Source organism: Haliotis rubra, unplaced genomic scaffold, assembly GCF_003918875.1.
Source record: "Haliotis rubra isolate DU_JTF1 unplaced genomic scaffold, ASM391887v1 Scf198, whole genome shotgun sequence".
NCBI lineage: Eukaryota > Metazoa > Mollusca > Gastropoda > Lepetellida > Haliotidae > Haliotis > Haliotis rubra.
The window spans coordinates 218,625-234,709 of record NW_025765980.1 but is presented as its reverse complement, the minus strand read 5'-3'; the positions used below and the strand labels follow the sequence as shown (position 1 = coordinate 234,709).

General features: G+C 38.4%; 1 protein-coding gene across 1 annotated transcript in view; it reads right to left on the bottom strand.

The window, feature by feature from the left end:
- Positions 1-14,420: 14,420 nt before the first annotated feature.
- Positions 14,421-16,085, bottom strand: part of LOC124275067 (solute carrier family 43 member 3-like) — a 32,706-nt gene continuing 31,041 nt past the window's right edge. The window contains 3 exon segments of the mRNA XM_046710540.1: positions 14,421-14,982; positions 15,347-15,468; positions 15,938-16,052. Coding sequence (XP_046566496.1) covers positions 15,361-15,468; positions 15,938-16,052 — 223 coding nt within the window. The 3' untranslated portion in view covers positions 14,421-14,982; positions 15,347-15,360.

Genomic DNA, 16,085 nt, shown 5'->3' with positions numbered 1-16,085 from the left:
CAGTATGTAAGGGAGGTAATCGGACATCTGTCATCACATCAAGATGCAAAACGGAATGACCTGAAACCAGTATTCCTTAGATTGTTTTAAACATGCATGTGTTGGTTAAAGATGTTGTATTGTTTGATAGGGCTGTAACCATGCATCGAACTATCGATGGATTGCAATTGTTGAGTCTCCGATAGCAATTAATCGATGGTAGAAACGAAAAACTATTGATGCATCGATTGTGTGTGTGACTATCGATAGTTTAGTAATTGACTTTATTTTTATTAAATATTTATGTTGTTTTGTATGTTTTTGATTGTTTTGTGAGTATATGCTTTTACGGTTTACTTGATCTGGGTTTCAAGTTTCTTGTCAGTTATTATGAGAGACTGAAACTACTTCAACTTGTTTATATTTCATATAAACTAAACATTCATTTGGGAATTGACATCAAATGAGACAATTCAAGGAGAGATAAAACTATCGCAATAGTATTGCAATAGTTGGTCGCAATAGTATGTCGCAATAGACTATCGCTATCGCAATAGTATGTCGCAATAGACTATCGCTATGTCTTGACATATTGGGGTTGTACAAATAGTCCCCCCTATCGTTTGACGGACAGCGAGTTTGATGCCGTGTTGATGGCTTGCAACAAAAGGGGTCTTGTCTATGGTCGAGTAATCATGACGAAAACCAGCATTGAGACGCATTAGCGCAAAACAATCTACAGTCATTGCAAATCTATCTTTCGCTTTGACTACAATCACCATCGCCTTGCGAAAGCGAATTTTGGCTAAGATTGTTGTAAGTTGTGAACCAATCTAAGGTAGCTATGGTCGTTGTAGAGGGGGTATAACTTGACAGAATGGCACATATATAATCTGCTTTGTCTTTTTATCGTTAAAATGAGCGTATTCAGTATTGATGGCCTCAAGGCCCCGAGTATACCTAAAACATAATACACATATACCTTTAATACAGATTAATATTTCTTCGCACCGAGAAAATGGCAAATATCTTTTCATAGAAACCGCAAAACTTCTTATAACATTTATCTTGTTTCGGGACATCTACTTCTGCCTTGATAGATACTGACGAAGACCGTTAATTGCGTAAACCAGCCACATAACTATGGAGCTGAGCTGATAGCTAAAAGACCATTAATCGACTGAGTGCTCAAGCTGAGCGAGTGAGAAAGTGTTTACACCTCTTTTAGCAATATTCTAGCAATGTAACGGTCGGGGCTTCCCGCATTGTACGGGAATCGAACCCTGGTCTTCGGCGTGACGAGAGAACGCTTTAACCACTAGGCTACACGACCGCCCCACTTCGTGCTGAAAGAAGTGTTAAACAACTACATATTTAAAATACATTTTCGCTAATCAGAGGAGGGATAATTACTCAAGGTGCCTTAAGTAGGCTGTCAGTATTGTATGTCCGTATGTTCTAACTTCCGCCCGCTCTCAAGTTTCATTCTCATGTAAAAAAATCTCAATTTCAATACTGAATTGTACCCCCTGCTATGGAACTTTATGCATAACACATAAACATACTCCTACCACCACTGCTTGCGTACTCGTAAAATACAGGTCACCTTGATCTATCTTCAGCTATATTTATTCAAAATTGTTCCCGAACTAAAGCTTGGCACCAAGTTGTTAAAGCGAGGCTGAATTCAGTAGGGAAGCTTCTAGTGCTCCATACACTGACCAAGGAACCGGTAATCGACGATACAATGTAACAAGCCAGTAGTGACTTGACCCACTTTTAGTGAAAGAGCCCGAGTGGAGCAATTTAAGTATAAACACTTATTCGTAAATGGTACCATAGATACCATTTATAATTGACGAGAGTGTCAGACATCTTTACAAGGTATTCCCCGACACTGTTTACAGTGTAATCACATGACACTATCTATGTTGATAGTATCGGGCAAGTTTGAGATATCCTCGTCAAAAACTTATCAATGAATATTAATCAGGAAAGTAGGCCGTCATAATATGACCCTAGCTCATCACCATGGTGTAGCCAATCACGGGATTAGAAATCGATCTCACACATACATGTATGTGTGATACCAGTTTTCTCACGTGGGTTTCACACCCACGGGTGTGTAAGAAATGCTTGTAAGAACCCAAAACGTCTATAAGCGAGTTGAAAAATGCCTAGTAGTCTTTTGTTGAAACAACTTGATAATGACGTATACACAAGAAATTAAAAGAGTTCTTTGTCAAAGTTTACAAAGTCATTTATCGAGGAGCAAAAATACAGCATTTTCTGCAATTGTAGACCTGTTTCACACAATCATTTATGTATTGTTCACATTCAAATGTAGACTCCTGACAATCTTCCTCTGTCAACTGTTCTAGTTGCATTTAACCCGTAGACTGTTGAGGAACATCTGGTCACAAGGAAAGCCAACTGTGTCTATTAACCTAACAGAGTCTGCGTTAGATAAAACGTTTATAAAGTGTATGTCAAAAACCTCATTTACCGGTCCAGATATATTCATTAAAAGCTTAGAACTTAATGGTTGTTTTCAACAAAAACAAGAACTTGTTTGGACGTGGCCACACCCTTAATCCCCGTCACTATGATTAAATTGGTCTGCATCTCTGATCTAAAACCAGTGTCAATAGCACGTCTTGAGTGTTTGAAGAATCAGTACACCGTTCTTGAAATAACCACTTTTGTTTTGGTGCACTTAGTTCTTGTAGTTTATTGATCTGTCTGTGTTCTACAGCGGATGGTTCCGTAACCTTTTCATCCATGCTTCTGCATGTACATCGACTTAAACCAACGTATTTTCACGTCAATATTGTTGAACAAATAACATCTGGACTCAAGCGGTTTCACTGTGGAGAACAATGGTCTCCCACTCAGTTTAGTTTTACGCCGCTTTTAACAATATACCATCAATATCACGGCGGGGGACACCAGAAATGGGCTTCACACATTGTGTCTATGTGGGAAATCGAACCCGGGTCTTCGGCGTGACGAGAGCCTTAACCACTAGGCTACCCACCCGCCCCTTTCCACTTAGTGAGTCTGTGCGTCACAGTATCATATGGACTAACCTCTACGCTATCATGTCTTGGCCGAAGTTAGAAGTTAAATACAACACTCAAATACCTGGATCCAATCTTATCTTGACGGCCGAAGTCAGCATGTTATCATAGGACACAAACAATCTTGCTGTACCAATCTTACATGTGGAGTACCACAGGGATCGGTTCTGGGTACGTTACTCATTGTGATATATACGAATCAACTTGGTGGGATCATAAAACGGCATGATCTCGGTCACCAATCATATGCGATGATACTCAAGTTCTGGATAGTTTTGAAGTTTCACAAGTTGCTGAATCCCTTCAGAAAACAAGTGTATGTGCATCAGAGATAAAATCTTGGATGACATGAAGCAAACTGAAACTTAATGATGGAAAAACTGAGGCTATGTCGGTAGGCTCTAAGCAACAGCTTCAGATGTCAACTGACAAGAACGAAAAAACTTGTGATTGGCAACTCTGTTGTAGACTTCTCATCCCGGGTAAAAAACCTTGGTGTCTATTTTGACTCCGAGTTGTCCATGGATTATCAAGTTCACAATTTGTGCAAGACCTGTTTTTATCATCTCACATGTATCAGTCAAATTCGTCATCTGATATCCCTTGATGCAGCCAAGACATTAGTACAGTGTTTGGTACTCTCGAGGTTGGACTATGTGAACAGTTTGCTTCTAGGCATCAGTAAAGAATCTCTGAGGAGACTCAAAAAGTCCAAAATGTAGCGGCAAGAATCGTTACACGTGCCCAAAGTAGACTCACATTACGCCGATACTGAATTACGCCGATTACACTGGCTTCCGGTTGAGGCGAGGATAGTGTTTAAAGTACTCTGTATCACATTCAAGAGTCTAAAAGGCATGTCACCAGAATATCTAAGTGAACTGCTAACCCCCTACAAACCATCCAGACAAATGAGATCTGAGAGCAGATTCTTTTTGAAAACTCCTTCTTATAGACTGGCCTCTTGTGGAAAGCGTTCTTTCAGTGTTTGTGCTCACTCGCTGTGGAATGAACTGCCCCTCGCCTTAAAACTGTCCCCATCTCTTGCTGCGTTCAAATCACATCTTAAAACGCATCTCTTTTCATTGCACAATTAACTCGATTCAAACATTATTATTATTTTGTAGCGCTTTGAGCACCCACTTAGTGGTTGGATTTAGCGCTTTATAAATTTCCATTATTATTATTATTATTATTATTATTATTATAACACTTAATCTGATTTCTTCACAGTTTTCCAAACTCCAGAATAAACACTGTTGTTTCGTATGTGTTCTCTTTGTTCTAGTTGTACACTGTTGCTGGAGGGTGTACTGGTATGCTGTGAATCAGATGTTCTTTGTGTATGCTGTCGTTGTTTGCATCATTTATGTAACGGACAAGGATATTCTCTATTACGCACAATGTATTCAACGGTACCTCTGTGTTTGCGATTCCGAGTTTTAATGATAAACATACGGCGACCAATACCATTATTTGATGAGGGTTAAAGATGACCCATCTCATGGTAGTTCTTCCCCCAGAGGAGTTTCAACAGTAATGCCAGTTCTCCAACTTCTTTAGAACTAATTTGTACTATTTGGTGTAAATTACAGTGTTTATTTCGCTATTTATATTGAGGTTGGGCTGCTCTGCAAACATACACGTCTTGCCTGGAGGGAGGGTAAATACTGCTGTCAGATGCATTTTAACAACCAGGCCGTATATTTCTGGAGGCGTCAAGGTCACTATGTATTCACTGTTTATGAAATGGACAAAACTGACTTCCGCAAGTTTATCCAACTGGAAGGGATAACTGTCCATGCAGCCATTCGGACATGGGGTCAGTTATACGAGATGCCCTCCTACCATTGCCAATTTTAAGAGGTGTGCAGAGGACTTCCACAGGGGAGCCTAGAAGATTATACAATGTCAGCAAGATCTTCAACTGCCACGACTAAGGAACATATTGATTAAGGAATATATTGATCAAGAACATGATATGAGTTTAGAACACCACGTGGAACTAAGTTGTCATGACAAGGTTTCAGCATCTGGTTAAGACTTAAGGTAGTCTTAGCGCTAAGGTTGTTTTGTACAAGAGCACCAAGAAACCCCGTTGGTATATTATCTCACTTGAGAATGAACATAGATTGATTGACTTTCGAGAGGTTTAATTTGCTGGAGAACTGGCCGGTTTATACCTAGCATCTAATGAAGGTTTGCTAAATTCCTTATCACAAGGTGGAAAACATGCCACCCGTGTTGATATAAGCAAGAATTTCATTCTGAACTACATAACGGCCGATATTCGTGAAACATCAGAGTCCCGCCAAAGGTCAATATTAATAACTTTTAAAACTCCACCAATACTTGACGTTGAGTTACATAATTTTGGCAAGGAGCTACTTAATGAGCCACCTTTTCAAGCTGATTGCAAACTTACAACTTGCTGGATGTTTGAGGTACTTCTGATGCAGACCCAGTTCATTTTCTTGAGCGACTTGTAACCGTGGTTGAGATTTGGTTCCGCAGTCAGTCAAAGCATTGCAAACATCTTACGTGTCCACCTCCGCAGAAGAAGGCGCAGTGCGTTTCATCAGCTTTGGTTTTCTAGGAGTCCAAGGGATTCTAATTGTGGACTATCTCGGGCGGTGTCAGTCTATCAAGTATGCTAACCACCTGAGGCAGCTTGGCAATTTCATTTGACCTGCTCCGGCAACTGCATGAGAATGCTAAGGCTGAGAATAATACTACTAATTCACGATTTGTAATTGTCTTTTATCCACTGTTTCCATTCTCCAAGGGCGGTGGGGTAGCCTAATGGTTAAGGCGTTCGCTCGTCACGCCGAAGACCCAGGTTCGACTACCACATGGGTACAATGTGTGAAGCTCATTTCTGGTGTCCCCCGACGTGATATTGCTGGAATATTGCTTAAAGCGGTTTAAAAGTAAACTCACTCAATTCTCCAAGTTTGGTCAAGTTGAAGTTGCTTGGCCTTACGGGGCGCCAGACACCAAGGGACCATCTGTTACAGTGCTTTGCTAGGATGTATACTGAGCATGGAACTACCTGTCTCCAGAAGATGTTCCGTCTGCTTGAGCACAGGTGCAGTGGAAAAGAACAGATGTACATTTTACTGTACAAGTGCATACACAGGAGTCCGTGTAAGGCAGTGGATTCCTGGGAGTCCAAAGGAATTCTACTTCTGGACTAATTTTTTAAGTGTCAGACCATACGTGGCCAATATTATGCTAACCTTCTCACGCAACTGCATGGGGCTATTAGGACTAATTTGTCGCGGAAAATTCAATTTTGTCATTAGACTTCAGACGACTGTGCTTAGAAATTACCATCAGATTTCCGGTCTCTCCCATTAAAAGTGAGTGAGTGAGTTTAGTTTTACGCCGCAATCAGCAATATTCCAGCTACAGTGCGGCGGTCTGTAAATAAGCGAGTTTGGACCAGACAATCCAGTGATCAACAGCATGAGCATCGATCTACGCAACTGGGATACGATAACACGATATAAGCAAGCTCCCATTAAATCAAACATTATGCAAATGATGACATTTTACTCCACCAGGAGAAAGCCTTCTGCATCAAAGGGATCCCCGCACTCGCACTCCAACATCGTTGGCAGAAGTGTGTGGACCTTAGAGGGGATTTTAAGGCGATGAGCAGACAGAAGGATCCAGTAATGCAACATCAAACTCTGGGATGGAAGTCGGCAGAGTGGGTTGGTTGGTTGGTTGTTTAACACTGCACTAAGCAATATTCCAGCTATATGGTGGCGGTCTGTAAATATTCGAGTCTGGACCAGACAATCCAGTGATCATCAATCTACTCAACTGGGATACGTTGACATGTGTCAACCAAGTCAGCGAGTCTGACCACCGAATCCCCTTAGTCGCCTCTTACAAGTATGGGTTACTTAAGACCAATTCATTTCATAGAATACAGACGTGACGTATCAGTTATATGAAACATATCACTCAAACATATAATAAAAGCAAAATATTTTATTTCACTTTAATAAACACTACACACTCCACCATTCCCCCAGCACATTCAAGGTCAGTAGAACATGTAACTTCAGGGCTTAGATTTTCAAAGCTCTCATAGCGCTAAGATGGCCGTAAGTTACTGCTAATGTATTGCATTTACGACTATCTTAGCGCTAAGAGAGCTTTGAAAATCTAGGCCAAGCTTCATTCACACAGTTGAAATAACATATACATCTGTTCGCTGATCTGTGTGGAATGCGAGAGGCCCCTCACTCACACAGCTGCGATCATGGCGTTCAAGTTAAGTCACAGCCCAGGTCTTCAAGGGAGGTATAACGCTGTTTTTCAGAAAGTATAATGGCATATAGCCAGACTAGTAACACATAAAAGTGAATCATTTTGTATTTTTTAAAGTGAATATTTAAAAAAAATGCTCTTCTCATTTCCCCCAAAGTTCAATTACAGACGTATTATATTTTTTTGCTTCATTCCAAAATTAAACTACAATCGCAAATTATTTTCTGTCCGAAGGGTAAAACAGCCTCAAATTTGGAATACAATGAAAACACGGATCATGACAATATAAACACCATATATGTATACATATATAAGCTGCACCTCCTAATAAAATCTCTGTCTGGTAAAATCAGATGGCTCATTTGTGACAGGCCTGTCTTGACTGGCCATCTACAGTGGAAGGGAGGTAACTCTAACAAGTCATGAAAGATACCCAAAATGGCAGTCCATTAGTAACTATTCTCATCAAAACAAGTACTATGTCCAACAAAAGAAAATAAATGAATTGAAAAGGATTGGGATTAAAGCACATCTAGTGAAAGCAGGTATCTGTCCTCAGGGTACATCAAGCATAGTCTTCTGACAGTTCTAGCAATAACAGAAACAAACACAAGCAATAACTAATGTAAAAAGCATACACAAACTTGCAAATCACTGCACATGAGTTTAAGACTAGTGACTCTTTTCATATCACTGGAGTTAGTTGTGTAGGTATGACGAATTAATATACAAGTAAGTGAGAAACAGGTATTCTGTAGCTTTATTTTAGTTAGATATTTTAAGATCTTTGGTCAAAACAGACTAAAAAAATAACATGGCACAGATGGAACATGTTGCTATGACAGACTCTTAGTTACAAAATGACTTTGCATATAAATTTATCACAATTATGTAACTGTGAGTGTCTGTGAACCAAATGAGGAAAATCCAATAACAATATATATTCTAACACTGTAATCGTCAAAAATGGTTATGAGTACAGGCGTGGATATTCACATAATTCACATTTGTAGAACAGATCTGTAGAACAAACACAAAGCAAATATACAAAAGCAAGCTTGTGTTTTAGCACAACAATGAAAATTCAACAACAATTGTAATTTCTTGTAGGTATAACACAATTCATAATCTCTGCAATTCACAAACAACTAAAACACATCTATAATAAACAATGTCAACCTTATACCAGTTCACCCACCCCCAACCCATTATGTTACTATTCATGCAATAATCTCATTCTTTCTGTCCTTAAGCTTCCACCTAATGTAGTCAAGCACCATTGAGTATTTAAAATTATCATTAATCACTGGGAATTGCTAAATTCGGAACTTGCTTTCGGCATTCAATGTTATTTTACTCTAATGGGTCCAGTCTAGTAGTAAAAAAACAACTCCACTTCTGTTCAGGTAATTCCGGATTAGAAATATTACTCATGAGATTCCTCGAAATAAAACAATGTGTATTGCATAAATTTCACAGTTGATAGAACCAATTCACACACTTATCGACACAACAAAACTGAGAAAGGATGACACTGTATGAGGAGTCAGACATTCTATAATGGAAGTCATACAGAGATTTAGATGATCTTCATTTTGTTAATATACCCTTATTCGTAATGGAGGCCCCTGTTCCATAAACAATCTAAGCACTACAACTGTCATAAGTCAGAATGGGACTTAACAGCGTTACTGCCAAAACAACTTTCGTGAATGGTTTGAGTCATTAAATAATGCCAGTGATAAATTTGCATAAATACTACATGCATGTGCAAACATACTACTCAAAAGATGTAAAGAAAATGTGATTCTTCATAAGACTACCCAGTGGATATACGCTGTGATGTCCTTGAGTAGTTTATGTTCAGAATTTTTGTTTGTTCACGTAATTTGTTTTATTACCTACGAGGGCTAAAGTATCGGGGTTCATATTTTTTATTTTTGAATATCACTTTGTCATGGTGACGTGACGTCATGAACAATGCTATGACGTCATATTTCGTCTGTGATGTTGTGTTCTACATGTGGCAACGGCGGTAGCCAGCCTATGTTTGAAAGTAGATTTTGGTTTATTTTCCTAAATTTGAAGACTTCTGTAATAAACAGAATATAATATTCGTGTCCATATCATACTATGTTTACGACACTCATGCCTATATATCGGTATATTCCTCGCTCTCGCTCGGGAAATACCAACATTTAGGTACTCGTGTCATAAACATAGTATGACATAGGCACTCATATAATATCCTCAATATATACCCTGTCTTATATCAGTAATCATAAGAAATACCCACTTTTCAAGACACGTCACATGTCATCGTATCCCAATTGAACCATTACCATTTTTGCATGTGTTGTTTAATAATATTCTGGACAGTGGCAATTTCCCTATAGAATGGGCTAAAGGGCTGGTTTTACCACTACACAAGAAAGGCGCGAAGACAGAGGTTAATAATTATGGAGGCATAACGCTTAGCGATGTCATGGGGAAGTTATATACTTCTATATTAAACCAGAAGTTGACAAGTTTTTGTCATCAGTATGACAAGATTCCCGAGTCTCAGGCTGGGTTCTGTGCTGGATATAGCACTATTGATAATATCTGATGACTAAAGGTGCAAGCATTTGGTAAATAAAGAAAGGAGTTATGAGAAGGTAAATCAACAGTCTTCATAGTCAAGTAATAAAAAAGACAATGTCATCTTTAATAATAGATATTTTTGGTCATTGTAATGTACCACTCTTTTGAATCATGATATGGCACCTTTGGCAAAATACATGACAGGATAAACGAATAAAGTATAGTAAAATATTCACAGAAATGTTCTGTTTCATAGAAAATAGACAATAGCAAGCATTATTGGCAACAAATTGTTCAACTATCTGCACTGTAGACAACAAGCTATGTATACTGCTCAAAAGAAGTAAAGGAACACTATATTCTTTCATTCTACTAATACAGATTATTATACAACATGTGTGGCAAACTGATTTTACCAAACTAGTGTCAGAATTCAAATATTTCATGAGTAAAAGCGAGGGATATTCTTACACAAGTTTTGTAGAATCGAGTGTGAAATATATGCCAAATATGTTTTAATCCTCCAGAGCTTCACTTTATAAAAGTACACAGTTCAAGAAAACTATCTGAAATTTCCACAGTTATCAAGTGCCATGAACAATATTCAACTGTGAGCTGTTTACAAACTGAGGTCATTGCAACCAGACAAAAAATAACATATTTAATAAAAATTATATATTTAATTCACATTAACATCAATAATAATGCACATATAATTCTTATGCACTCAGCTAAGTCGAACCAAGTGGGTAATAACACTCAATATATGTCATGGCATGGTCTGTTAGAATTAGGTGTTCCTTAAGTTTTTCTGAGCAGTAAACATAAAGTGAGGTACTTATGTATGTCTTATGTATGTCATTTGAGCAACTTCTGATCTGATTAACTCAGATGTGCGTCATGTTGATCTTTAACTAATCGAAGTCATAGCCACAAACACAGCTGAATGTGATAGTAATCTCTCATCATTTGTATTACCTGACAATAACAATGTTTCTTTGGCAATGAGAACATGTATAGGATAGTCTGTCCATGTTGTCTGTCACACAGACCCTGAAACAAATACAGTCATGGTAACGAATCAGGGAAAACAATGTACAAGTGTTCCTTTATTTATTCCCAGAATTTCATCCACATTGCAATACATACCCTGTAAAGAAACCTGGAACACAATAAACTGACTGACTGAGTTTGGTTTTACGCCGCTTTTAGCAATATTCCAGCAACATCACGGCGGGGGACACCAGAAATGGGCTTCACACATTGTACCCATGTGGGGATTCGAACCCGGGTCTTCGGGGTGAGGAGCCAACGCTTTAACCGCTAGGCTACCCCACCACCCCGGAAAAGAATAAAGGAACACTCATACTTTCATGTGTTCCCTTAGTTGTTTCCATGAGTGTATATGTTTCAGGCTCTGTATTGTATATGTCCAAGATAGTCCATGCAAGTCTAGAACAAGTGTTTGCCACTGATGTGGCAATGTCCCCCGCCGCTAAAGAATGGAATATCTATATTTACTACTTTTTATTTTTGGGTCACATACAAGATGCCTGAAATGACTGGTGTCTTCATAATCACCCAATGTAGGCTGTCAACATACTTGAAAACATTGGGTACAATGTTTTATGAGATATCGCCTTTAAAAAGCGGTCAAAGTATCGTGGTGACCTTGAAAATAAGGTCAAGGTCACCCAAATCGACTGGTGTCTGCATAATCCCCCAATGTAGGCTGTCATCAAATTTGAAGACATTGGGTGCAACAGTTCATGAGATATCCCGTTAACAAGAATCGGGACGGACGTACGTATACGGACGCCGCTGAATACATAGTCCCCCGTTCCGCGTTGCGGCAGGGGACAATAAGGGCAAGACTAGATTACCTCATTAGTCTCTGGGCTCCTTTTCATTTGATTTATAATATCATTTAGGAACTGTTTTTTCTGTAAAATATGTTAATTTCTGAGACTAGATGTTAGTCTAGCTGTCCATCAAACACAACGAAGTTGGCAACCTGTGGGATTTTTCGAGAAATGACAACCACATAACGAAAACGTTTGGGATTAAGGGATTGAATGAACGTACTAATGAATCTTCTGATTCTTGTAATGTGTTGAATTGCATGAAAACATTTACCAATTCAAACTCAACATAGCATGAGAGAAAGATATCGGTGTATCATTGCTGACACCTGTAGCTAAATAACCCCGGAAACAACCATAACCAGGCAGGAAGTCAGGTATAACTGTCACATATCGCTCTCATACGTCTTAATAAACATTAACTTTAAAATACACCCAAAACAGGAACACAGGCACACATACAGGCATGTCACAGGGTGTTTACATGCATAATTTTAAAATAAATGCTGCACAAACACAATATAAACATAAAGCTGATATAGAGATGACAAGACTTTATGGATGATCAACTTCTTTATTTTAAAGACTCATCCATAAAGTGTTGTCATCTCTATACCACCAACTTCTAGAATGCCACTCAAACAAATCATAAAGCTGATATAATGGATAAAAGATAAAACAGATAAATCACCAAAGAAATATAAACACGGTCCATATTTTGTTCAGAATAATCAGTGTATTGGAAAAACCTACTTTGTTCAGAATAATCAGTGTATTGGAAAAACCTACTTTGTTCAGAATAATCAGTGTATTGGAAAAACCTACTTTGTTCAGAATAATCAGTGTATTGGAAAAACCTACTTTGTTCAGAATAATCAATGTATTAGGAAAAACATACTTTGTTCAGAATAATCAATTTATTATAACCAAACCTTGTAGAACAAAGTAGTGTACGAGTACATGTACCATCTTTGGATTGAGCAAAGCAAGATATAATATGCATACAGACACACTATGAACACACAAAGGAATCGGGTAATCATTTTAAGCCAACAATTGGTTGTATGTGGCAGCGAGGCCTTGAAGACTTCCGAAATGATGTCCTAGTTTCACACTGTCATACCTGGCGTAAAGCTTCCTGTGACTCGTTAATTATCAAATCAAAATCCACAAAAAAAATTTAAGGTGATTCTGCATATTTTGAAGCAAACATTAGATTACTAATCACATACAAAATCTAACAATTTTCATCAGGCAACAGTTGAGAGATAATAACAGGTAATAAAAATAAATATATTGATCAACACTCAACACATCCTGACTCCAAAATTTAGAAAATCACGACCCCTAAAATAGATGTTGATTTCTCATGACTCCCATTCCGCCAGACCCACAAAACGTGGAAGTATACAATACTCACAATATATCTGTAAATATTACAGGCAAACTCACAAACAACGAAGAATGACATACACTGATATAACAAGACATAAAGGCACAGGTAAAAGCACAGCGAAATAAACATAGGACTATTATTTCTAAAAATACTAATACTGTCGACTGACATTGTAAACGCCTGTTTGATATTACTGACTGACTGAGTTTAGTGTAATGCCGCTTTTAGCAATATTCCAGCAACATCATGGCGGGGGACACCAGAAATTGGCTTCACACATTGTACCCATGTGGGGATTCGAACCCGGATCTTCGGCGTGACGAGCCAACGCTTTAACCACTAGGATACCCCACCGCCCTGTTTGATATTAAATCAGGTAAGTAGATAGTTCATGAATTCATTCTGTGTATCATAAAATCAATGCTTGTTCATGCTGAAAAGACTCAAAATATTCATAAATAGTTGGAATCTATACAATGTTTGTTGGTGATGAATATGCATAATTTGGAAATTATTGTTTTAATGGAAGTTAGATTACATAGCAAGTAGGGAATTATAAGTTTATGAAGATAGCACTACAAAATATTCAATCAAAAACTACAAGATACATATCATGGAAGTATGTGCCTTATGGCTCCTCATATATATTTTGTTGAAAGGCTACTGGCAATAATGTTGTGAGGGAGTTCTGGACTGGGGTTAATTTGGTGGTGCATGAATTTTATGATATACAGTATTTGATATATTACAGCTCACAAATTTGATGTCATGTGATATATCATGTGATATATCATGTGATACATCATGTGATGTAGGTCTGTTTTCAAGTATCTGAGATTCAGGTTATTCAGTTAACTTTGTGACGCACTAATTTCTTGATACACAAGATTTGACATATTACTAATTCTGACAAAACTAAATACCTGTGTCATTTGATATGTCATGTGATGTAGGGCTGTTCTCAAGGTGAGGTGAGGTGAAATTGGGTTTACGTCGTGCTGGAGAATATTTCGCTCATATGACGACGTGCATGCGTGTGTATGTGTATGTGCGGCTGCTTGTACTAGCCCAGACTGAAGCTGGTTTTATAGTGCTAGCCCACTGAGATACCATGCCGCAGTGAAGCATGAATACCCCACTCAGACACATTATACTGACTCCGAGCCAACCAGTCCTTGTTGTACACATTAATGCCGAGCGCCAGGCAGGGACCAACAAGTACCATATTTTAACATCTTTTGGTATGACGCGGTCGGGGATCGAACCAGCGACCTTCCGCTCTCCGGGCGGACACTCTAACCACTACACCACGGAGGCGGTCCTGTTCTCAAGTATCTGAGCATCAGGTTATTCAGTTAATTTGGTGACGCACTAATTTCTTGATACACAAGATTTGACATATTACAAATCAACAAATTCTGACAAAAATAAATATCTGTGTCATTTGATACGTCATGTGATGTAGGGCTGTTCTCAAGTATCTGAGCATCAGGTTATTCAGTAGAGCACACACTGGTCACGTACATGTAAGGACATGTATGAAAGTAATACAATAAGTGTAAATATTCATGCATCACATACCATACATACAATCTTTACATACTGTAGTATTGTTACATCATAATGTCATGAGACATGAGTAACATCATGTGACATGTCATGTGATGTGTCATAAAATACATCATGTGATACGTCATGTGATGTATCATAAAATACATCATGTGATATGTCATAAAATGCATCATGTGACATGTCATGTGATACGTCATGTGATGTGTCATGAAATATGTCATGTGATATAAAGAGAATCTCACCCGAGTCTTTTGATATCAAATATATCAACACGAGTTGATAAAGTAACAAATATCCGAGGCTTGCCGAGGATATTTTTACTTTTATCAACGAGTGTTGAGGGTGAGATTCCATTTATCATCAAAAATCACTCTTCATTAGTTTTCAATGAAAAATGTACATCTCTGAACACAGAACTGCCATTAGATTTGCAGTGCAACGATGTCATAGCATTGTGACGTCATCAAGTTCATGACGTCATAACATTGTCAGGGCATTGTGCAAAATCTACTGTGAAAACGATATCTCCTAGGAGATATCGTCTGATCTCACACAAGCAATATCTCCTGTGGAACACAGTTTTGGATGATAAATGTTTTTAGAGCTACTCCTCCTGGGTAATTACGACGGACTCTGCACGACATGAGCGGATCCACTGAACCACAGGATGGATGAAAGAGAGAGACACCAGGACCAGGAAGAAGATATTGACCTGAAAACAAATAAATTGTTTACGTTAATACAAGATACTGCATGAAAAATGGATTGGGTTACAAACCTGGGCCTCCATACACGAAATGATCATAGTGCTAACACAATCATAACTCCATACATAGACCTTTGAGTCATAGACCTTTGAGTCATGGTGCCTCGGTGTGCTTCAAGGAATGGCCCATGTTCCCGACATTGTCACTGGCACGGTGCTATCTTGGTTATTGGGGTTATACAGAACACATATTTGTCTACCCAACACTGATGTTTGATCTGATAGAGCCAGCACATGGAAACCGAAACTGTTGGTTTAACTATATCCTAGCACCAGTTTTCACTGAGTGACATGACAATGCCTCAACATGTCATGACATGTAGTAATAGTCCAGTAGCATGGCATGACAGCTTAATGTAGCAGGATAGCCAAAGGTTAAGGGTGTCCAAATTCATAGTAACTTTTTTTTTCCTACCTGAAAATATCCAGCTTGCTCTGCCCACTTGAACAAGCCAAACTGAATGAAGGAAAATATCCCACCTGCTATGATCATTAGACCATACAGTAATCCAAAATATTCACTGGGGAATCTGAAAAATAACAAGGTGAGGTGAAATGGGGTT